Source organism: Sceloporus occidentalis, unplaced genomic scaffold (genome assembly GCF_023333645.1).
Source record: "Sceloporus occidentalis isolate IW3139 unplaced genomic scaffold, rSceOcc1.0.p SCAF_5, whole genome shotgun sequence".
In the NCBI taxonomy this organism is placed as follows: domain Eukaryota; kingdom Metazoa; phylum Chordata; class Lepidosauria; order Squamata; family Phrynosomatidae; genus Sceloporus; species Sceloporus occidentalis.
In genome coordinates this window covers 117548224-117572649 of record NW_028316985.1, presented here as the reverse complement: position 1 = coordinate 117572649, position 24426 = coordinate 117548224, and the positions used below count along the sequence as shown (strand labels likewise).

General features: G+C 38.4%; 1 protein-coding gene across 3 annotated transcripts in view; it reads left to right on the top strand.

Annotated features, from left to right (window-relative positions):
• The window catches only part of FRYL (FRY like transcription coactivator), a 183589-nt gene that overhangs the window by 14281 nt on the left and 144882 nt on the right, over nt 1–24426 (top strand). The window contains exon 3 of one of the 3 annotated variants that reach the window (XM_089525215.1): nt 7191–7295. In XM_089525215.1, coding sequence (XP_089381341.1) covers nt 7223–7295 — 73 coding nt within the window. In that variant the 5' untranslated portion in view covers nt 7191–7222. Of the gene's footprint in view, nt 1–7190; nt 7296–8542; nt 8782–18561; nt 18620–24426 lie in introns of those variants that run through there. The other 2 variants (XM_089525212.1, XM_089525213.1) reach the window with 2 other exon arrangements.

Here is a 24426-nt window from a genome sequence, read left to right as displayed (position 1 = left end):
ATAATGGGATTTGCAAAGCTTTTAACTGCCTGGCTGTGATCTAAACTTACTCTTTTTACTGTTGACTTCAGGGTGCTTTGCTTTCTGAATGCCTGTCTTCTCTTTGGAAAAGAGAACATTTAGCTGCTTTATTTCCTGGCGAAAGCATCAGAATGCATAACAGAGTAGAGAACTTTCCTTAATAGGAAGGAATGGATGGGGAAGAAAATTGAAGTTGCCCTATGAGGGCTAGATCTAAGAAGGACATATCCAAGCACTGTTTACTTGGGAGAAATTGAAGAGCTTAAAAATAATTCTGTTTGTGTTGAAAGGCTGAACATGCGTCTTTAAAAATAATGCTGTCATTGGAGAATTGCTTATTTCTTCGGCCTCTCTGTGTTAGATTTGTTGCTATTGCTTTCAGATTTATTTTTCTGCTTATGAAAATAGGTAATTGATAATAATTATATTATTTTAACATGCTCTTTGTGCAGCCCCATGCAGGAGAGGTCTAAAATTTGAGGAGTTTTGTTGCATTTTCCTCAGCTCCTTAAACAAATGCAAGATGGGAACTGTATAATTAACTTAATTTTTTGCTGATATTGGGAACAGAAATTGCAAGAAAGTACCCAGTCAAATGAAAGTTCTATTTTACTGAATAATCTTAATCCCTAAAATATTGCTTAACATTCGAACACAAAATACACAGGTATAACTTGTTTTTATATCTGAACCATATGTTAAGTCTTTAACCTGGAGAGGCATTCCAAGCTGTATGGCTTACCCACTTTACTTAGGTTAAAATATGTTTCATCCATCTCTGTTCAATCTTGTTAATGTTTTGACAGGACCTTCACTCTGACAGAGACATCTATTGTAAAAAAACCAAACTGTAACTGTATTCAATAATATGATGAAAGAAAGTGGCTTATGTAGCTTGCTTCAAGCTTAGTATGGTTACATTAACTACAACTATTGCTGACTTTTAAATACTCTGTACCCTACTCTCTTGCTCTCAGTAGGAATACCAACCAGACCTGTCTAGTCTAAATGAATCACAGTCCCCTCTGGACTAATTGAAATGAACTCCCTCCCCTTTCAGAATCCTTATCTGATCTTAATGAAAAATTCTTTTTCTCCATCCCTCTCCTCAGACACACACACACACACACCAGCTTTTATACACTATACATGGCTGCCCGGGTCCTCTTTCCCCCTATAGAAAGAGGAGAGGAAAAGCCGGCTTGGTCTGGGGGTTTGAGTGTTAGACTGTGACTCTGGAGATCAGAGTTCAGTTCACCGCTTGGCCGTGGAAACCCACTGGGTGACCTTGTGTGACTTATGCCCTCTGGACCCCAGAAAACCTTGTGAGATGGTGCCTCAGTACTGTATTGCCTTAAGTCAGGAACGACTTCAAGGTACACAACAACAACAAAGTAAGGGAAAAAGTGACTTTGCTGCTACAATATATTCTTCATTCCATTTGCCAATGGGGAGAAGGAGGGAGAGGGCACAGGGAGCATGTGGGTAGAAGCTGGTTGGCTAGACCTACCTTTTTACTCAGGGGCTTGGAGCACAAAACCTGAGAAACTCACTAGACTTCCTGTGAGATCCCATGTGGCCTCACACAGGACAGGAACAGCCCCAGTTCTCAAAAGAGGTGCTTTGTTGCTGCCAGTATTACAAAATGCTGCATTTCTTTTACTGCCTTTGGTCCCACTCATTTCACAGTCATGAGGGGGTTTGGCTTAACCCATCATCAGCATAGACCCACCCTCAGTGCCACCATAAGCAAACATGAGATTTAAATCTGTGACGCATAAGACCATAACTTTTCTTACCAGTGTGATTTTTCATTTTTGTCTGATGAAGGCAGTAGTGGCTTTTGAAAGCTAGTGTGATGTATTTTGTCCCTTCTTGGTTGACCCCCCCAAAAGACATCAGAAAATACTTTGTGTATTTTTGCTTTTGTTTTTGGTCAATATGGCTTGTGTTCATGAAGTCATCTGCACTGCCATCTAGTGGCCAATAAAAATGGAAATCACTTTTTATTGATAGTGGTTATGATTTTTAAAGCAGGTTTACTGAAAATGTGAGCCAGTGTGTTCTGGTGGTTTGAGCATTGAACTGTGTCTCTGGAGATCAGGGTTTGGTTTCCCACTTAGCCATGGAAAGCCACTGGGTGGCATTGGGCAAGTCACACATTCTCAGCCCCAGAAAACTCAGTAATGAGTTCTCTTTGTGGTGTCCCTCAAAGCCTTTTTTAACTTATGGCGACCCTAAGACAAACCTATCATAGGGTTTTCTTGGCATGGCTCTTCAAAGGGGATTTGCCATTGTCATCCTCTGAGGTTGAGAGAGTGTGATTTGTCCAAGATCACCTAGTGGGTTTCTATGCTTGTGGGGAATTGAACCCTGATCTCCAAAGTTATAGTCCAATGCTCAAAGCACTGCACCATGCCAGCTCTCAGGTTGCCCTAAATTAGATACAGCTTGAAGGCACACAACAACAGAGAATATGGGCCTTTGCCAGCTGCAGATGCAAGCCTTTTTTGGAAAGCCTGTTAGCATACCAAAGTAACTAGACACCAATTATTTTAAAGGTGTGGGGGGGATAATCCCAGATTAACTCAAAACTCTGGCTGGAACAAGTGTTATACTTGAAATGTTTTTAGTTTCCAGCCTGAGAAAAGAAAAGCAAAAATAGACTTTCGTCACGTCTGGGCCTGATTTTCTAGAAAAATCTTGAGGTAGGGCCAAAAGTTGGCCTTTGTCATCCTTGTCTGCTCCTATTTTTAAGATAAATAGGCTCAGGTCTCTGGAAGTTCTAATGTGTCTTTTAGTGAAAATGCCAGTCAATTGTGTTTATTTTCTCGCTTGTTAATGGAACAGAGTGTGTAGAGAAAGGTCACTGCTGGGGAAAAGGAGGGATGGGTGGCTTACCAACTGCTCTCTTTGAAATTAGATGAATTGCTTGTCTCTAACCTTCTCTGTAGATCCAATAGCTGCATGAATTCAGGTGGTGATTGAGAAAGCCACTGATTCAGCTGTTTGTTAACATGGTTGCGGTAAGAAAAATAAGATTTTTCCCTTTTGGGGAATGTACAAGGGGAAATTATTCAGGAAATATTTGTGGAGCATCAGTAGAAGGGATATAGATATGAAAAGATATAGTTTTAGAGAATATGGTTTGCTAATGAGGGGAATGAGTTGAAGGGGAATTTGATGCAAGATCTGGATGGAAAAGTTTATCTTCTCTGAAATCTCTGCTGAATCTCAACATTCATTCCAAGGCTGATGTTTTTGAGCTGTTTAACATTTAATGGAGGCCTAAATAACCTAAAGTCACCAGATCTCATCTGATCTTGGAAGCTAAGCAGGCTCAGCCCTAGTTAGCACTTGGATGGTAGACTGCCAGCAGGTATCAAGCTATATTTCAGAGGAAGGAACTAGCAAAAAAACCTTTGAGTATACCTTGCCTAAGAAAACTCTGTGAAATTAATAGGGTTGTCATAAGTTGACATGCACACACATACACAATCTAATGGGGAATCATATAACTTTGATGCTGTCCTAACATAGTGGTGACTGGGCAGGAGGATAGTGGTCTTGATATAGGACGTTGTTGTTTGATTCTCCTACCATACTCAGGACATTCATATTTTACTCTTCGGGTACAGGTGTTTATATTTTGACCGTCTTCCTTGAATTTCTCTTAGTACCTTGCACTACTGCTTCTAAGCTGCTTCGAACATTGCAGCATATTACCAGTAGATGTCAGTCTTCGTAGCATGATATATAGAAAGTTTTCTTTAGAAATGTCTGTCTGTGCAGAATACAGAAACAGTTACTGTACTGAATTATGAAATCTCCATTTTCTTCTGCTGCTAGAATCATGTTTTATGTTATGCTGTTATACAGTTCCTCTATGTCTTTCTTTCAGTCATAACTTCTGAGGTCCTACAGAAGACTCCACATAGTAAAACGAAAACTGTAGCAATATTAATTGTTATTACTATTTTATTTTCTTTCAGTCCCTTGCTTAATGTACATGAATAGACAAACATCCACTGTCGGGCAGTACCATTATTAGATCCAAGCAAATGGTCATAAAATGAACTTTGAGTTCTCCAGAACTATCTGATTCGGTGACACCAAGGGTAGGGGAAGGGCACAAAAAGGTCAAAAATGGATCAAGATGGCCAGTCTCAATATAGAAATTGTAGAATGAATTCATTCATCACTTCTAGGTTCTAAAGTTGTGATGTAGTGGTTTGAGCATTGGATTATGACTCTGGAGACCAGGGTTCAAATCCCTGCTCAAGCATGGAAACCACTGGGTGACCTTAGGCACATCACACTCTCAGCCTGGGAGGAAGGCTAAGGCAAAACCCCCTATAAACAAATCTTGCCAAGAAAACCCTGTGATAGGTTTGTCTTAGGGTCACCTTAAGTTGGAAAGGACTTGAAGGGGCACAGCAAGAAGGTGCTGTGAAAGAGTGCCTGACATCTTTTTCTTTAAAATATAAAATTCCAACTGTTATTTAATGTGTCTTCATCTGTGAACAAAATATACCAGATTGCAGAATGTTAAAAACAGAAGACTCATAATGTGTTTGGCATGGAGGATAAATATTAATCTTTTAGGAACAAGGGAAGTTTTAAGAATCATGCAGCAATTTATTTTCATATTCTATTAAACATAGGTTTTACCTGGGCCATAAATATGTGTTCTTTTATATTCTGTAGTGCATTTTATCACAATCTGTTTTATGCAATGGTCCAAGATTTATTGTGCTGTATGACATTGCATTTTCTCCTTAATTCCTGAATGGAAAATTTGCTGTATCCTTAGTGCACTGTTGTTCTTTTTAAAGTGTATAATCAGCACAATGCTGACAGATCCAGCCATAGATAAGGAACATTGCTTTATCAGCAGAAAGATCCAGATTTTTATCAGGTGAAGTTCAGCTGAGATTGTTGCATTTCAGTACCATTTATAGAGCCTTTCTGTAGCAGATGGCCTGCTGTAATCTGTAATTATAATCATCAGCATAATACATCTCTCAGCTTTCTACATCTGAAATTGGGTGGGGGTGGGGGCCAAAGCTAGAATTACGAGGAAAGGTTTAAAGCCATCCTCTGTCACAGTAAAATGATGCAAGTCTTTTTGGTAAAATAAAAACTTCAAATGTAATTGAACATTGATGAATAACATGAAACATCTTTAAAAATGGTAGAAGAGGATTGGCCTGGTGCCATTTTGAATAGTGCATATTTTATGAAAGAATTGATGTTATGTACTATTTATTATACAGTGGCACTTGGTATTCACTGGGGTTTGGTTCCAGAACCTCCTGTGGATACCAAAATCTGTGGCTGGTCAAGTCCCATTAAATACAGTGGCATAGTAAAATGGTGTTCCACTAAATTCCCGTTGCTTTAGTATATTTAAAATACACATATTTGATATAAATAGAAAATAATTAATAGAAATCAAACATTTTATTATTTACTGTATATACTAATTTATAAGTCGGCCTCATTTAGAAGTTGAGGGCAGGTTTTTGTGCCAAAATTATAGATTTTGATATGATTATAGATAAAGTAGGGCAAAACTTTGGGGCATGTAACAAATTATGTAAAAGATGAATCAAAGGGAAATGATGCCAAAGAACTTATAAAATTTTGGCAAACAAAACAAACAAACAAGCTTAATTTATATACCGCTTCATACCGCCTAAGCAGTGTCTAAGCGGTTTACAACTGTAAGCTAATTTGCCCCCAACAATCTGGGTACTCATTTTAGCGACCTCGGAAGAATGCAAGCCTGAGTCAAGCTTGAGCCCTTTTGCTGGTCTTGAACTCACAACCTTGTGGTTTTGAGTGAGTGGCTGCAGTACAGGCTTTTAACCACTGCGTCACCAGGGCTCCTAGGCATAACTGTTTGTGCTCTCCCTAAATTGTGGCTTTGTGATGTGTGGGGGAGATGACCAGGCACAAGTGACACTAAGAAAATGCACATGGCAAAAAAAGAAGAAAAGGCAAAGCAGAGCAAATGTTAGTTACATTTGCAGTGATTATGGCCTTTAATTTTAATGTGATAACTTTGCTTGAGTTTAATCCGGAACAGCTAACATACACAAATGTATTATTCAGATCCTTCAAAGACTACTTCCTCTCAGCACTCCTTTGAACGGAAGCGCTAAAGTGCCACTGCCACCATCATTTCCCCACCCAGGCATTCAAAAAGTCCAGAAGCAGTGCCATTGTGAGAAAAGGGGGGTTGGTGTTTCTTTTAGGTTCTCAACTATCTCCACTCTACTTAGAGAAGGGGATGTTTCCTTTTTTGATAAGACTTGATACACTATTTACACTGACACATGGATAAGTCAACCCAGGTTTTTGGGGTCATTTTTTTTGAATTTCTAGACTCTGGGAGAGCAGGGGTTGACCTCCCTCCCCCCCCCCCCCCCCCCGGGCATGGAAAACCATTGGATGATCTTGGGCAAGACACACACTCTCAGCCTCTGAGAAAGGCAAGGGCAAATCACCTTTGACAAAATCTTGCTGAGAAAGCCCCATGATATTCTATTTATATCAGATATATGTATTTGTTTTATGGCCACCATAAGGCACACTAAGAACTACAACATATGTATAGCTTTAACAAATGCCATGTAAGTTCATCCAAAGATACTACTTTTGTATTACAGATTTAGCGTCATTTTCTGTGCTCCCTTTATTTTCTTTCTGATGGAAATGATCTGTGCTCCCATCTTCTGAATAGGCTACTTATGGAGTCATAGCTTCAACACATTTTGGTACTGCATTTTAACTGTGGCCTGTTACAGACTGCCAAAATAAAGCTGCTTTGGGTCTCTTTGGAGGTATACTATTGAAATGATGCATGGGTCCTAAGAGTCCGGAGGTCACGCTAAAGCCACACTCCAGTCCTAAGCACTGGAGTGCAGCTTTGGTGCAGCTTCCGGATTCTTAGGGTGCATGCATCATTTAAACAGCATACCTCCAAAGAGATCCGAAGCAGCTTTATTTTGGCAGTCTGTAACAGGCATGTGTGTCTTTTGATTAAAAGAAATTAATAAAAAATATATTTGGAAAATGTGATAGCTTTTTTTATGCAGCGGTGTTTGCTTAACTAGTAGTTATTCAGTGTTGATATTAAAATACCTTATTTTTATTTTTCTTAGCTAAAATGGTTAATCTTCCTCTGTGATGGTGTATGTTTCAAAATTTGACTTGGCTGATCATCCCATCATTTGCAAATCTCGATAGGTGTTTTTTGGCTGAAACTGGTAAGTCTGTATGTATGAAATATTCATATGAATTATATATGTATCTAGATGTGTTGGATATCTGTATGGTGATCCTGAGTGAACAAAAAATACTGTTTAATGAAACAGGAATAGCATGCAGTCATGTTATATATTGCTGGCCTCATGGCAGTTTCCCCTGTCCCTTTAGATTTATTGATGACTCCCTGTTTTGCAGACCCAGAACTGTGGTGGAGAAGTGTAATACTATGAATATATAGAATGACTGGATTGGTGACAGCAGGCTTATACAAGCATACATGTCCATGATTTTATAGCCCGTGGCACCAAGTGTTCACTTGTGTGTACTAACCCTGGAGTCTCACACACAATTGTTTCTCGCTTTTTGTGCATGTTGCAGATGAATTAAATGGGATGGATGCATGTTTGTACCTGTTATGAGTATAGAGATTAAGAAACCGTTGCCCATAAAGAAACTGAATAGCTGCCTACATTAAGGAAAAATTTATAGTTGGAAATGAGTGTGGTGGGAGATAATTATTGTAAAGATGTCCCCGGTAAAAAAAAATCCTGTTTTATTTATTATTAGATAATATGACAGTTAGGTTCATTTATGCTAGTGGGCAGACAGTAGCATGCCCTTGGATTTATGTTGTAAGTACCACTGTGTTTGATCTTTTGAAGAATAAAAATAAGAGCTATATACATGATTAATTTACCACCATAAAAATAAAATCTTTAACACTGGTATTCAAAATGTCATTTAAATTATTGTTCACTAACATTGTTTCTTTTGAGATAAAAGCTTTACAATAATAATTTCTAAACATTTGTGTTACAAACAACTCTTCTGTATTGGAAATTCTGGTAACTCTGCTTGCATGGCTAGCAAACTTTTCACTGTGATAAGTGTTATCTTTGAGTGCAGATGCATACTCCTCCCTCCCTGTACAAGATAAAAGTAAAATGGCCAATTATTTGGATTGAAATAAGTCTATATGTGTATACATATGGCATGTTTATGATGCTTTCAAATTTAATTTTGCTGTATGTGCTAGTTTATATTAGTTACAGTTAACAAACTGGAGGTATTTCTAATGGCTGGACTGCTTCAGTCAGGAAAATGTGTGTCTTCAAAGCTTTCCCATTTAGCAAGCAGTTGGTTTGCTGCTGTTTGAGCACCACCCAAGTTTGGTATGACATCATTATGTAAAGTAGTACAAACAGGGCAACTTTGGAAAGTCTCTTCAAGGAAGTTTGCACAGGCACCTGGGCTTGCATTTGGTGCAGTTAAACTGAAGACTTTACTCTTGAAGGAATCCATGTTGAAGCATGGATTTTTTCAAAAAAATGATGCCTTCTGTCATGTCGGGAGATGTGGTTCTGGATGTTGAAAATACTGTCTGTGAAAGCTCTCCAAAGCTGCTAAAAATGAAGCGAATCAGTTTGCTTTCATTAGGACATACTATAGATGAAGATGACATTCATCTTGGGCATCCTAATCACAGTATGTATCTGTGTAACTTTTAATTTTTTAAAGTTTTGGAACAACTATATTTTTAAAAAAGATAGTATTTTGCATCTGATGCTTTTGTTTTTGGGTTGTAATACATGAGAACAGTGCAAATAGTTTTCTGACCTTCTAATAAATGTTTGTGTGCCCATTACTGTAGAAAGAATAAGTTTATTTAAAAGTGTTTCCCAGTGTATTCATGCAATTTGGAACCATTAACGTTTGAGAATCTTGTTTCTGAGTGTAAAGGTGTATATCTGTACATACTCTGTAAGAAAGTTGAAGGGATATTTGAATATTATTGTGAAGAAATTAATCAAAAATGAGTATAATTAAGTATACTGTTAGTGTAGCTAGTACAGGCACAAATGTTGCACAACTAATATAGAAAATATAATTGAATTATGGTTGATGCAAGATGCAGCACTCTGTGTGTATGTGTCTGTACAGGTTTGTAATGCTTGGACTACAGCTTCTTGTGGTTGTGGTCAGCTTGAAGCATTTAAGGGTTTCCTTGCTGAAACTTTTTTTCATTGTCCTCAGCTTGAAGCTTCAGTTGGAGATGGCAGAGTATCAAGCCCTTATGAAATGTGGTCAATCTTTAAATATCTTATTAATTGGTAGTGTGGTCACAGCATAATTTCAATTGGCATTGTACAGTTTGTAAACATATTTTTATTAGTATGTTTTTAAAAACCTCATATGGAATTAGACCTATAATATCTGTTTTGCAAACTGAAGAATTCCTTTAATTATCAGTAGAAGCTCCTGTTAGAGAAAAGGGACATGGAATTGCATTGATTCTCCTTCTGGTACCTCCTTTGCAGAGGGTCCCCCGGTGTTTCCCATGAGCAAAGTTCTGCTCACTGGAATTCTGGATTCATTCTAAAGTATGTTCAGCATTAAGTGATACTCTGTTATAGGGTTATTTGAATTCCATTTTGGCTTCTGTTTTATATCCTAGCTAATGTATCTTGATTTTTATTTTTTATTTCATTTTTTTTATAACTGCTATCTCACCTGAGTTAGTAGTGCAAGTATTTTTGTTTCTCAAAGTCTCTAAAATTTGGTTTTTCCCTTTTAGAGATACAGCAGATGATGTTCTTCATTAACACAGCATTCTGCTTTTTCCCCCTCTTGTTCTGAGTATGAGAGTTATTCTGTTAAAGTGATCTTTGTTTTTATCAGTCTGTTTTACTAGCAGTCATCCCAAGATTGCAGTGTTCCCTAAACAAATCTCACATTTTGTAATGATGGCACACTTAATTTCTCTGAACATTGGTGGGGGGAACATTCCTGACAATATAATTTTGGAGAAATTATTATATAGAACTTTGTATAGAAAACAGTTTGTTCATTTTAACCATAGTCTTCCTAGCCAGGTTGAAATCATCAAAGTTCTTCAGCACGTCTCAGTACTTAACACTCTCTTTTCTTGAAATACCGTAATCTAATACTAGAAGCATGGAGTTGCTTTTCAGTTAGAAATGTTTAATTCTATTCAAGGCTCTCATTCCGTATAGCTCTTCTAAACTGCCCTTTGTGCTCTCCTGACAATCTTTTCAATATCCACATGAGACAGTATTGTTTTATAGGTGGGAAGCTGAAGCAATCATAACATTTGAACAGCCAGCTACTGTAGTTAATGAAGCCAAAGTACCTGCATTTTAAATAGAATATTCAAAACAAATGTGTTGCAAGTGAATGAAATGGTGATTCATTGAACTGTGAAAGAGGTCCTGTACTGTATAATATTTTTAAGCTTAATGAGATAGTTGGAGATGTATTTATATGTTGAGAGTTGCTCTAATGCATTGTTAATTTCATCATACTATATTCTCAAATTTGGTTGAGGACCTAAACTGTGTTCTAGCGCTGTAGCCCCTACCCAGTTCTGTTATTGTTAAGGTATGGGTAACGTGTCTGAACAATCAGCTGTCCAGTTGGTTCGTAGTAGGTTTTGTCAAGAAGGAAAATGAAGCAACCACGTCACCTCCACTTAGGCTGCATCTACACTGCAGAAGTAATGCAGTTTGACACCACCATGACTCCATTGATTAGAATCTTGGGATTTGTAGTTTGTTCTGGTAGCAGAAATTTCTGATAGAGAAGACTATCTCACAAAAACTACAAGTCCCAGCATTCCATAGCATTGAGCACTGGCAGTTAAAGTGGGGTCAAACTGCATTATTTTTTAGTGTGGATGCAGCCTTAGACTCTCTTCCTCTAACGTCTGATATTTTAATGGCTTGAAACATTAAGGATGTGCAAATATAATCTGGTTTGACATTAGGTGTCCAGTACTCTGTTGTCTAAAGGGAAGCTAAGCTGTTGTACTGCATGTGGAATATCTCAGTAGGCTGAGCAGTGAGGAGTATTCATACGGATCAGAGATTGGAGATATGTTTACCAAAGGTAGGCATATTTGAAAGCTGTACTATTAACTATATTATATTTGTTAGCACTGAAGTAATTGCATTTGTAAAGTGTTATTGCTCAAACCTTTCCTTGGTTTAAAGGACATCTTGTGCCAAATGTGGCCCTGTCTCTCCCCACCCCCCTGCCTTGACTGCTGGCACGGATTTGTTATTACAAAGTCTTGTCAAGGGGTGCACTTCACATAGCTATTTAGTGTAATAGACAGGCAATCCAGAAAACTAAACATTGAAATGCTACTTTTTCATATTTTGGCTACTTTTCATAGTAATGTTGAAGTAATGCTATTGTGGTATATGACTGATAGATAGTAAGACTGCAGGTGGCAATCTTCAGCAGTGGAAGTAAATTAGGCCTTGGAACATTTACACTGGTTATACTCTAGCTGGTTGAGCAATTGAAATAACTGGCACAGAATACTCTAATCCTTCAGTTGAAGATTAATTCTGTATTTGGACTGTTTAAATGCTGCCAAATGGCCATTACATTTGAAATGTTCCCAAATCAGTCAGCATTGCTACTATTGCAGAAAACTGTGAGTGAGGTAGTCATTTGTGAAATACAGCTTTATAGTATTCTGCAATCATGCTTTTTACAATAGTGGACAGCAGCTGAATCCTCTTTAAATTATCTTCTTATTTCTATTTTTGTATCCTGATAATGGAATGAAATGCTCTTCCTAGCACACAGCAGCAAACTGCAGAAATACCAGTGAGATGTTAATGGAAGATGGGGGTCTGACAGAGGTAATGAATAAAATGAGACACAAAACCCTACTTTAAGGACTTGTGAGAAGGTAGCTGAAGATGTGATAATAGCAGTGCAAAGCTGTATAAATGTATAGACCATTTAGTCTGTAGTTTGGATATGCAGTGCTGTGTCATTATGGTTCATAAACAAATTGATAAACAGTGAGGACAGGTTGTCAATTGTTTTTATTAAAGATGATGTTTCATTATAACCTGTATAACTAAAGTAGATACTTGGTAAACTGATCTTATTAATATGGGATTTGTAGCTATAATTTTTTTTCTAAAAGTGATGGATTTTGAATATAACTACAATAATGAAAAAGGGAGGCATCTCTGGAGGTTAAACCACTAATTTTTCTGTTGTATTGTGTGTGTATTGCCTTCACATTGCCTGTTGTCTTCTGGCAGCCCCATGAATTTCATAGAGTTTTGTTAGCCAAGGAATAGCCAAGATATGGTTTTGCCAGTTCCTTCCTCTGAAATATAGCCTATAACATCTGGTATTCATTGGCAGTCTCTTATCCACATATTAACAAGGGCTGACTCTGCTTAGCTTTCAAGTGAAAGAGAAATGCTAAATATTGAAACTTTAAATAGAAACAATAGCAGTAACTTTGGCTTTCTTAAAGTAAAAAATAGGATATTGCTTCATTAGACTGGTCACAGTAGGGTTTTTTTTTAAGCAGCCCTATATTCTGTCAAGGCTTGCATGTATTAAGTTGTTGCTTTGATTACAATAGATTAGTTTCTGTCAATAATTTTAGGCATAAATGTGCAAACATCAGGTTTCTTTTTTCCTGCATCCCTTTGTTCCTCTTTCACATTTTTTCTATTACATCCCTGAAGTACTGTAGCTGTGGTAACAAGGCATGTGTTGAGAAATTATCTTCAGGACATTCATATAGTATGCTCTCTGTTATTGGGTTTTCCAGTGGTATACACAAACGTATACCTGGTTTTTCAAACCATGCATTGCAAATAGTGCTGCCCCAAAGGTAACAAATTTTAGCCACATCAGTAATGAGGTAATAAATAACTTGAAAGACCCTAAGTCCTGATAGCTTCCTCTCAGGGGTCTATATTTTTTGTCTTGACTGCAGTGCACAAAGTATATAAAATAAAGAATGTATGATATCTTCAGCTGTATATTGACCACATGTGCAACTCCAATGTATCTGCTATTCAAGACAACTGAAATTATATGTAACGTCTGAAAGAGATTTTTGGTGAGAATGAGCCATCTTGTTACCAGAGTTATCATTGCAAGCTGTCAGTGCTCAGAATTATTTCTGTATCTACTTTACTGCATCCACCAACCCTTTTAATCCACTCAGTCTAGTGCATTTAGATCTCTGCTAATTGTAATCTGGTAATAGCAGCTGCCCAGCAACTGGAAATGGACTTTTTCATGGAACTGATGTTTAAAAACATCAATCATTGGTGACATGCAACTTGTGCTTGTGTTCACTTGGCTTTTGAATCACCATATGCAAGTAAAGTGAGAGTCATTTAAATGGACATGTATAATCACTGAGAAATGTAGATTGCTCACTCCTTAGAACTTCACCCATGTATCAACAGCATAATTATTTTACTGCCAAACTTTAATTGTTAGGGCTGCTAGATAACATACTGTAGGTAACCTATATAAAGACAATCCTATCGTTTCACAAATCAGAGATTAAGAATCCAGTTCTGGATGTATCTGGTTCTTTTGGAATATATCATGTAGTAACTGTTGTTGTTGTTATTGTTGTGCCTTTTAAACTTATGATGACCCTAAGGGTTCCAAGGGGATGCAGTAGCTCAAGTGGTTAAGACGTTGACTACGTTGATTGCAAAATTGGCAAGTTGGAAGTTCGAGGTCCGGGTGCCACATGATGGAGTGAGCTCCCATCACTAGTCCCAGCTTCTGCCAGCCTAGCAGTTTGAAAGCATGCAAATGCAAGTAGATAAATTGGTACCACTCCGGTGGGAAGGTAAACAGCATTCTGTGCAGTCATGCTGGCCATATGATCACAGAGTAGTCTCTGACAACTCTAGCTCTTCAGCTTAGTAACAGAGATGAGCACCGCACACTATGGGGGGTGTTTCTTGGCAAGATTTGTTCAGAGAGGGTTTGATTTTGCCTTCCTCTGAGGCTGAGAGAGTGTTATTTGGCCAAAGTCACCCAGTGGGTTTCCATGGCTGAATAATAGTTGCAACTAAATGTAAGGTCATTTTATCCAAGTAGGTATATCTGAACGATTTGCTTTTTGATTAGAAGAGGTGAGGACTATAGAAGAGTACAGTGGTCCCTTGCCTTATACGTGGATCCATTCCGGACCCTGCTGCGTAAGGCAAGTTCCATCTGTGCTTGAGTCCCATTGAGGATAACGGGGCTTGTGTGTGCGGTGGTGTGTGCGCTGCCGGCGCGTGCACCATTCATTAAATGGCACGGGGCTTAGAGCGTAAGCTGGAAGCCACGTAAAAGGCGCCCACATATGATGCAGGCGCACTGTATAAGCCATATATTAATTGATTAGCCCATACATTCTGATTTTATACATTTAAGTGTCTCACTATCCTTGATCTTTCATGTTTTGCTCCCTATTTATTATTATTCAGCTGGTTCTCAATTATGAAATATCAAAATGAACTGAAAAGTTAATTAAAGGAGTAATTCAGTAATTCATGTTTTTCAGTAAAAATACGTAGAATTGTACAGTTAGCAGTTAATCTGTTGATTCCAAGTCAAAACTGTATTGAAGTTTTGACTTCCATTTTTAATTTGCAAAAATCATCCGACATGACTATCACGGTGTGAGGCTTCTTTGGTTGTAGTGCAAAGAAGATTCTTCTATATTGTGCCAAGTGTTTCTTTGGATCACTTTTTGGTGCTTCTTCATCAAATAAGAACTTTAAAAAAAAAATCCAGGCATTTCTCTGATTGCTTTCCTAATTTGTTAATATTAGTTCTCCCTAGTTTTTCATGGATTTTTTTGTTTGTTTTATTGTGTTGTTGTTATTATCCTGTCTTTCCCTCTTTTCAGGACTGAAGGTGGTTTGTTTTATTATTTGTAACTACTGGTTTTATAGGATTTATTTTTGTCTTAAACTAATTTGAGATATTTTAAATGTAAAGTGGTAGAAATGTTCTAAAAAATTCTCATGTCTGGTATGAATAGATTCACAGACAGGGCCTTCCTATTCTAATCTGGAGTTCAATAGTAGTGGAATGAACTATCATACATTATTGGGTCATGGCACTGAGTGACAACAAAACCACAGCTGTGCTACAGATTGCTAGAATAAATTTTAGGAATAATTTAGAATGATATTTATGACATGATGGCAATATTGGAATATGATTCAGAGTTAGTTTTTTTTAATGTTGAAGAAGTTGCCAGAAATAAAATGTGTGATTGTATCTGTGATGGTCTACTAGGAAGGATATACATTTGTCCAAAAAGGACTACCAGGATTAATTTTTTTTTAAAGAAATACAACTAATTTAATTAAAGTGACCTTCAGTGCTGCTTACAAAAATGTATTAATTCAAGAACAAGAAAAGCCATCCATCCATCCACCCACCCATAACTATTGTGCCTAGGTGTGCTTCTGTTTAGCTCAGTCATCCTAGGGCAAGTCTGGAGGGCGGCAACACATTGTCATATCTGAACGCTAGTAAGTTTGAACTGACAGGAAATAACAGACAGGTCAAATAAAGCGGCTTCCAGCCACTTTGGGGCCATGATGTTTAGATGACACATGCCCCCAAAGCAGCTGGAATCCACAGTGAGACTGTGCCAAGTCAGCAAGAGCCATCCCTCCCAGGAGTGGATTTAATCCACTCCAGATGGCTGCAGGTTTGGGACAGCGGTGGTGGCCTGCATTGAGAGCGGGCCATGTAGTCACCATGGTCCTGGCCTGATCACGGCTGGAGTGTTATATTACCAGATAAGCTGACAATTTGGAAAAACAGTATCACATATAATTCGTTTAACTGTGCTTCTTTTAGTAGGCAAAAACATAACGGTTTATGATCCACTTGATACTTGTTTGGCCCTTTCTTTTGTTAACATTCATGAAATCACCCCCTCAGCCCTCTCAGAACAGACCAACCCATGTTTGCATGAGTTTATATATTTTTTAAACTCTTGTAATCAGATGTTCTTCCTGAACCCGAACTTCCTGATAGTCATATTCAGGACTGGGGTTTGTGCTGTTCTGTAAAAAGAAATCTACTTTTGACTTCATTGACTTATACAGATGATGCTCATTTTTTTCTGGGGGTAAGGGAATCAGGATCACTGTGAAAATGGAAATACTGTGAATATAGGACACTGTTTGTTTTTTTAAACTTCTCTGGGCATTTTTAGGTTCTTAAGCATGATTCTGTGGTCAGCTTCCGGATGTTGGTCACAGAATTGCATTGGAGGTCCTAGAAATGCCTAGAGAGAACATTCACATATAGGGCAGTAGTGGAGGTCGCAGCAAATACAGTAATCCGTGAATGCTTAATATAGAGGGACAATTGTATTGTATATAGCAGTGATGGCGAACCTTTTAGAGACTGACTGCCCAAACTCAGTGGCTTTCCTACACCAGTGTTATCCATTGCCAGGGTGGGACTTCCGGAGGTGGGTCATCTGCCTTCTGGAGGCGGGACTTCCACTTCCAAGTCATGGGACTTCTGGGGGGGGGGGACCCAAGGCACACTCTCTCTGCTTCAGGCTAGCAATAGCAACCCCCTCCCCCTTCTGATGAAACTTGCCAAAAAAACCCTCCATGACAGTTTCACCTAAGGGTTGCCATAAGTCGAAAACCACTTAAGGCACCACACACACAAGTCATGCTCTCTCCTCAGAGGATGGCAGTGGAAATTGGAAATGGCTCTGACGAAACTTGCCCCATGATAGTTTCACCTTAGGGTTGGCATGAATCAGTGCTCGGAAAGGAGGGAAGGTGCTCTGGGCCCATTGGTTGGAAATGACTTGGAGGCACACAACAACAACAACAACAAGCATAATAAAGTACAGAAGGCACAACATGCAAGAACAAAGAGAGCCAGCAGTTTGAGCATGCAACTCTGGAGACCAGGGTTTGATTCCCAGCTCAGCCATGAAACCATTTGCTGGCCTTGGGCAAGTCACACTCTCTCTGCCTCAGAGGATTGCAGTAGCAAACCTTCTCTGAAGAAATCTTGCCAAGAAAACCCCATGGATGGCCTCATTACACCTCACTAAACTATAGTTCTAAGAATCCCATATCATAGCAAGGGGCAGGGCTTCCACCAGGAAAGGGTGGGACTTCTGGCTGGAAGGAATGTGGCTCAGTTTTCTGAGGGAGAACCAAGCCACGACAAGAAGCCAGGCCAAGCACGTGCACCCTACCCCCTGCCCCTATGTGCTGTGGCCTTTGTGTGCCCTCAGACGTGGCTTCACGTGCCAGAGAGGGCATGCATGCCACAGGTTTGCCACCATGGGTATATAGAAATGGATGGAGATTACAAATTTATTCAACTCAAATATTTAGTCATATAAACATAGTTTAACTTCTGTAGTTACAATTTTTTAAAAAAGGGGGGTTGGGTCTCAAATTTTATTGTGAAATCTGTAATGGCTTTGCTTTAAATTGTAGCTTATTAGTTTTTTAGTGACCCCAATATTTCTATCTCTTGTATCCCTTCCAAACTTCTTTAAAAATAGAATCTTGATTATTCCCTGACACTTCATGCCAACCGCTAAACAGAATAATTATTATATTTTTACATTGTTTCAGAGCTTTCAGTTTTATATGGGGTCAAACTATATATTCTGTAGAAACTGTCTATATATGTGCCACTACAATCTTTTTTTTTTACTACACACACTTTGGGAATGAAATTTTGGAGAATAGGATTTGAGTGTCAGGAAGAAATCAGCTTTGAGCTTTAATTTTAGAAAGCTGGTATCACACTTCCATTGTCCATCTTATTCTATTAGCTAACATTATCTCTACTGGATTAAATAAACTCACAAGCCTGCTTAGAAGTCTGCTTTTATTCTCTGGCATAAGGGGTTATGAAGAGATTGACTTGGCTGCAGATAAGCAGAAGAAAAACAATTTCCAGTGAAATCTAATACACAATAATAGAAAATTATTTGATCTGCAATTTGCAAACTGATAAGATTGTTCCCTCCTTCTGTTTTAGTCTTGAACCAATGAAAGCTGATTCAAAAATTTACAGCCTGAAGTGCCAAACTCCCACCCTCCTCTGTTTACTAACAAACTGACAAACTAACAGCTGTGACTAGAACTTACTTTCCCTGTATTATTTTGGATCAGTGTGTGTCATCACTGGAAAATAGCATCCTGAAGGGCATCCTATTATGACAAGCATGCAAGTTTTATTTTCCTTACTGGAGGGTTCATCTGCATTCAGCAGCATTTCTACTATAGTTGTGCGTCATTCGGAGACTGCATGGTAATGAAGCACTGATGCTGTGGGCCAAAACTGTTGCCTGTGAGCAAAAAAAGGGATGACCGTTAGAGAAGCCATACCAACATAATTGTAGCTGCCGCTGCAGCAGCTGCTCCTTGAGACATGATGTTGAGCCTACAGGATTCTGTGCTTTTTGAAATTAACATTAAATCCCTGCTAAAGTCATGGAGCAGCAGCTGTAAGTATATTATCTTGTCTGAGACAGCTACATCATGGGTGTTCCTCCTTGCATGCTAATTCCTGAATGCTAAGCTGGGGAAAAGCAGACTATTTTGTGTAAGACAAATGGGAAATATAGATAAGCACAGGCAACTGCAGCATCTGCTTCCTTGTTCTAGTTTTTAGAATTACAATATTTTTTCTGTGAGTTTTTTTTTTAAAATGGCATAGTTTCTTGCAATGAAAGGTAACCGTTTATATCCCAGCCTCTGCAGATGATCTAACCAGCATTCTTCCATAGTTCCCTTTAGCACAAAATGTTCTTTTAAAGGTGAATCAATTTTCTGCAGACCATGAATAAGCTATATTGCAAATGTAAACCTTGTGCAAATTAACTTGGCTTTATTTGAACTATTAAATCAATATAATTATTTCACAGTAAGCCCAATAATTATTTTTTTAAAGACACATCTTTGTTTGCTGTGCATTCAGCAGTTTTTGGGGAACTGTTGTCCTTAGTTCATTTATTCTCAAATTGTGCAGTCCCCTGCTCCTTGAGGCCCCTGGAAGAGAATGTATGTTTACTGGTATAGCTGTAATAATAAGTCAAGGGAGACTGCAACTCTCTTTACCCAGGATTTTGGTGGATTGAATGCCCTGTAATAAGTATTTGGACAGTGGGAATGCAATCTCCCCTGAAATTTATCATCTGAATGTAATTGAGGAGGAAAGGAACTCAGAACAGTAGCTGTTTGCCCTTATGACATTTTGAGATGTCAGTGGTTTTAGGAGTGGGCCAAAGAGATCATCTTCAGTTTTTAGTGGTAGAAATAGTATCCTAGACCATAGATCTACACACTATGTACACAGGACAACATACTAACACACGTTCCAGTGTTATGGAAAACACACCTCACCCTTTTGCATATCTTACTGTTGGGAACAGAGGATGGTGCAACATTATAAGTAGGCATAGATTTCAGAAAGTTTTAGAAACTATATCTTCACCTATTAGGACAATAGAACACTCTGGTTTCTACTTTGCTACGTATAATGTAATATGTAGGCATTTTCTAAGTAATCCTTTGCATGGTAGCATGAATCAACAATGAAAATTCAGTATTGTCTACCACTGAGAGAGAAGTTCATCTTATTATTAAGCTTTATTTATATAGCACTGTAAATTTACACAGTGCTGTACATACAATCTTTTTAATTAGACGGTTTCTTGGTTACATCTTTACTATGAGCTGTCTAAAAGTAGTGGGACATGACTGGTTATCAGTATAAGATGGATGTTACTTCAAAGGAAATTACTTTTCACTTGATAATGGAATTCAGTTGTATTATCTGCCCTTTATTGCTCAATCTCCACATGGTGAAGGGAAGTGGCTTCAACCTGCATTGATATTTTTCTAGACCGGGAGTTCCCAACCTGTGCTTCGAGGAGCCCTTAGGACTCTACGTGCGTTTCCTAGGTGCTCCACAGCCACTCCAAGAAAATGAAAGAAATTAAAATTGAATGAAATGAAATAATAAGAATATATTCTTATATATCAGTGGTTCCCAACCTGTGGGTCGGGACCCCTTTGGGGGTCGAACGACCCTTTCACGGGGGTCGCCTAAGACCATCGGAAAACACATATTTGCATGTAGCAATGCAAATTATTTTATGGTTGGGGGTCACCACAACATGAGGTACTGGATTAAAGGGTCGCAGCATTAGTAAGGTTGAGAACCACTGTTATATATACTCTTAAACATCATTAACTTGTAAGATATAGGGTAGACTTCTTAGGGGTTCCGCCATAAAAATAAGGGCTCAGTGAGTCAAAAAGGTTAGGAACCCCTGCATCTTAACAGACAACAAAAATATCATCAGAGGTCCAAGACACACTGCAGAAATAATCCAGTTTGAGACCACTGCCTTGGCTCAATGCAAGGGAATTCTGTGAACTGTACTTTAGTGAGACATTTAGTCTTCTCTGTCAGAGATCTCTGGTGCCACAATAAAATAGAATTTACAGAGTTTCCTAGCACTGAGCCAGGGCAGTTAAAGCAGTCCCAAATTGGATTATTTCTGCATTGTGTTTTGGACCTGAGATTTAGAAAATTGGAGAATGCACAAAAAAGTATACACTTCCTACAAAAGAAACAAAACTTCAATTCCTAAGTATACTAAAGCTATCAAATATTAGAAGCAGTGGGGAAGGCAGACTTCTGCAGCACTAGATTTATAGACATTTTCTTTCAACACACTACTTTCCTTCTGCAAGCTTTTATAACTTCACTTGTTTCTTCATCAGGTAAAGATGTTAAATCATACAGGAGAAGAAAAGTGATTTTGCATCATCTCTTTTTTCTCCTGTATGATTTTTAACATCTTTGTCTGATAATGAAGCCAGTGAAAATTTTAAAAGCTTGCATGATGTACTTTCTGTATTTTGGTTGCCCAATAAAGGTACAGTGCGCCTGCACTATACATGGGCGCACTATATGTGGCTTCCAGCTTACGCGGAGGCTACGCAGCAATTAAAGAAATTGTGCGTTCACTGCCCCAAGCCATGAGCATGCACCCCTGTTGTATGCAACGGGGTACGAGCATTTGCAGATTTCCCCTTACTCGGAGAATCCGATCCGAATTTCTGCTTGAACCTACAGTCAAAAAATCAGCAGGAGACCTGGACTTGGAAGGGCAGCTATGAAGGAACTATGCACATTCTTGAAATGTAAAGCTATATCATTGAGTAATAAAGTTAGGATTGTCCGTGGCATCATATTGTGAAAGCAGGACAGTGAAGAAAGTTGAAAGGAAGAAAATCAACTAATTTGAAATGTGGTGCTGGAGAAGAGTTCTATGGATACTATAGACTGCTAAAAAGACAAATCAATGGGTGCTAGAGCAAATCAAGCCTGAACAGTTAGATGCCAGGATGAGTAAATGAGACTATTATTGTACTTTGCCCATATCATGAGAAGACATGATTCACTAGAAAAGACAATAATTCTGGGTATGGTAAAAGAAAGTAGGATAAGAGAAAGATTGCACTCAGTCAAGGAGGCCAGGGCTCTGAGTCTGTAAGACCTGCTAGACGTCTCATTCATAGGGCATTTAGCAGTAACAGCAATAGCGAGATGGGGGTCTCTTTAGGGAATTGTGGATAATTCAAAACAGTATGATCTTTTTTCTAAAATTTTTTTTACAATGTTCTTTTTTGAATTGGATGTTAGCATAATGCTTAGCTTTGCAGGCAATAATTAGAGGTGGTTGTATACATTGTCCTTTCCTTTTAATACTAAGGAGAACTGGGCCACTGTTCTGTACTTTTCTACCATCTTTGATTACTTGCTTTCCAGTGACTTTGGAATTAGTTGTAGGTTCATATGGTTCCACTCCACCACTATTTCTTTTGCTGTGGATCATCTATGATGAATATATGAACAATTTGTTACCAATACAGTGGAACCTTGTTATCCGCTGGGGTTTGGTTCCACATTAAATATAATGGCAGAGCAAAAATCAAGGTTTGCTGTTTGGAATTTATACTTTTTTGGGATATTTTGAAGACACAGATGCTTCAATCCATGGATAAAAAAATCTGTGGATAAGGAGGGGCGACTGTACATTCATGAAGAAGTTTATGGTTTACATGATCTGATGATGAATTGAGATGTTTGGTTTCCTTTATTCTGTCCATTAGGCTGTAATGGCAAAATTCTTATTTTTGTCACGTAAAACTACAGTATATGTAATGTGCTGGTGATGGGCTGCTTCCTGACATTCTTTTTGGTTGCTCATTAACAAGTGTTTGTGTGACTTAAATTAAAATTGATTTTATTGGTATCTCTTCTATATATGGTTATATGTGGTTAAATGACTGAATGTATGCACTCAGCAACACTTTTTTCAACTGATTTTTTTTAAAGGCTTGCTTAGTTGGCAGATTGTCATTGCAGTGCTGGCTAGGGTTTGATTGTAGTTGCACTTTTTTTCTTTCACTAACAACAATGAAGTGACATTCATATGGCCTAGATTCAGGATGCTGTGTCTTTGCCAAGAGTTTGAGGCATTCTTTTTACACTGAGTCAGGAACATTCTGTTAAATCAGCTGTGCAGTGAGAGTGTTTAGCAAATAAGCTTTCATTTATTTCATTCATGAATTTAACAGAGATGGTGTCTTACTAGTTTGTTTTCACTAGCATATTAACAGATGAGTAACAAATTTAAAAAAAATACATCATATATGATATTCAGCCTTTGCCTATAGTGTTGTATTGTACATAATGTATGTTTTATAATCTTAGGTGTGCCCTATCCCCTCCTTCCAACAATCTGAAGGTAAAATGCTTTGCTCCCCTTTCTGCCTTCTCTCTAGATTTCTGAGGCAGAGTGTGAGAATGACTTATCCAAGGGCATTTGCTTTCACAAATAGACAAGCAGTTTAAACCTGGGAATGTCTGCAGAGACTTCTGTTTTATGAACTCACAGTACTTCAGTTAGAGCAGGGAAATGTAGGTACTGGAAGGGGAGGATGAACCATATCTTCCCATCACTCACAGCCCAGTTTAGAAGGAACCTATAGCAGTATTCTCCTGGTGCAGTTATCTTAGTGTTGATATACCAAGTTCTTCTTCCCAATCCTGATTATCCATTATTTTATAGATTTTTATTTTACAAAAAAATTCAGCATGCATGGATGACGAGAATGTGGAAGAGGCGTGAGCAGAGGCAGCCACTGGTCGGAAGAAGCCGTCAGTCACCCAGGGAGGAGGGCCAGCTGATTGACGGCACTCTCTGACCAATTGCTGATGAGAATTTGAATGAGGCAGGCACAGAAGCTGCTTGGCAGACCCTGAGTTAACTCTTTGTATTCCAGCTGAGAGAGGCTCCTCTGGCCTTCTGAGCTCTTGGCATGGGAGTCAAGTAAGAAGCCCTGTTGTATTTTCCCAAGGAGGATTCAGTGGATTCTTGTTATCTGCTGGGGTTTGGTTCCAGAATCCCCCGTGGATAACAAAATCTGTGGATGCTCAGGTCCCATTAAATATAATGGCATAGCAAAATGGTGTCCCTTATATAAAATGGAAAATTAGGCTTTGCTATTTGGAATTTATACTTTTTTATAATATTTTCAAGCCATGGATGCTTGAATCCGTGGATAAAAAAAATCCGTGAATAAGGAGGGCTGACTGTATTGAGAAACGCTCTGCACAAAATAATGGAGTTCCTGCTTCTGGCAGTTCTTTGTCACCTTGACTATAACTTGTTGAGCCTCAAAGATCTCTGACATGCATATAGATATTTGTTATCTAAGCATAGTTAGCTTCCCTCCAGTTTTGTCCCATCTTTTCTTTGTAAACCCTAAAAGACTGTTGACAGTAACACTAATAATACCTACGCTATGTAATTTTTGCCCCCTGAAATCATAGTTCATGGAATTTTGTGAGGAGGGGCTTGTCAGGGACAAAGATGAAAACCAGGGGCTTACCCGTAAAAAGGTTAGTTAGTGCCAGGCAGAAATATAGTGAAGACCAATTAGAAGTAGAGTTGGATAAGGGCAACTAGGTAGATGGGAATGGAGATTATCTAAATAGGGTTTTTGGGAGCTGAGAAGGAAGAAAGAGCAGTGGTGTCATTGGGCTGGGCCCTACCAGTGTGGTATCTCATGGTGTCATCCCACCCCCCCATTGACCTCTACCCATACCACACTATATAGAATCCTTAGTAACGTTTTGTACTAAAGTTACTCATAAATTGTAATTCCCATATATCACTGAATGTAAAGGCAATATTTGTGATATAAACAAATAGCAAAATTAAAATTATAC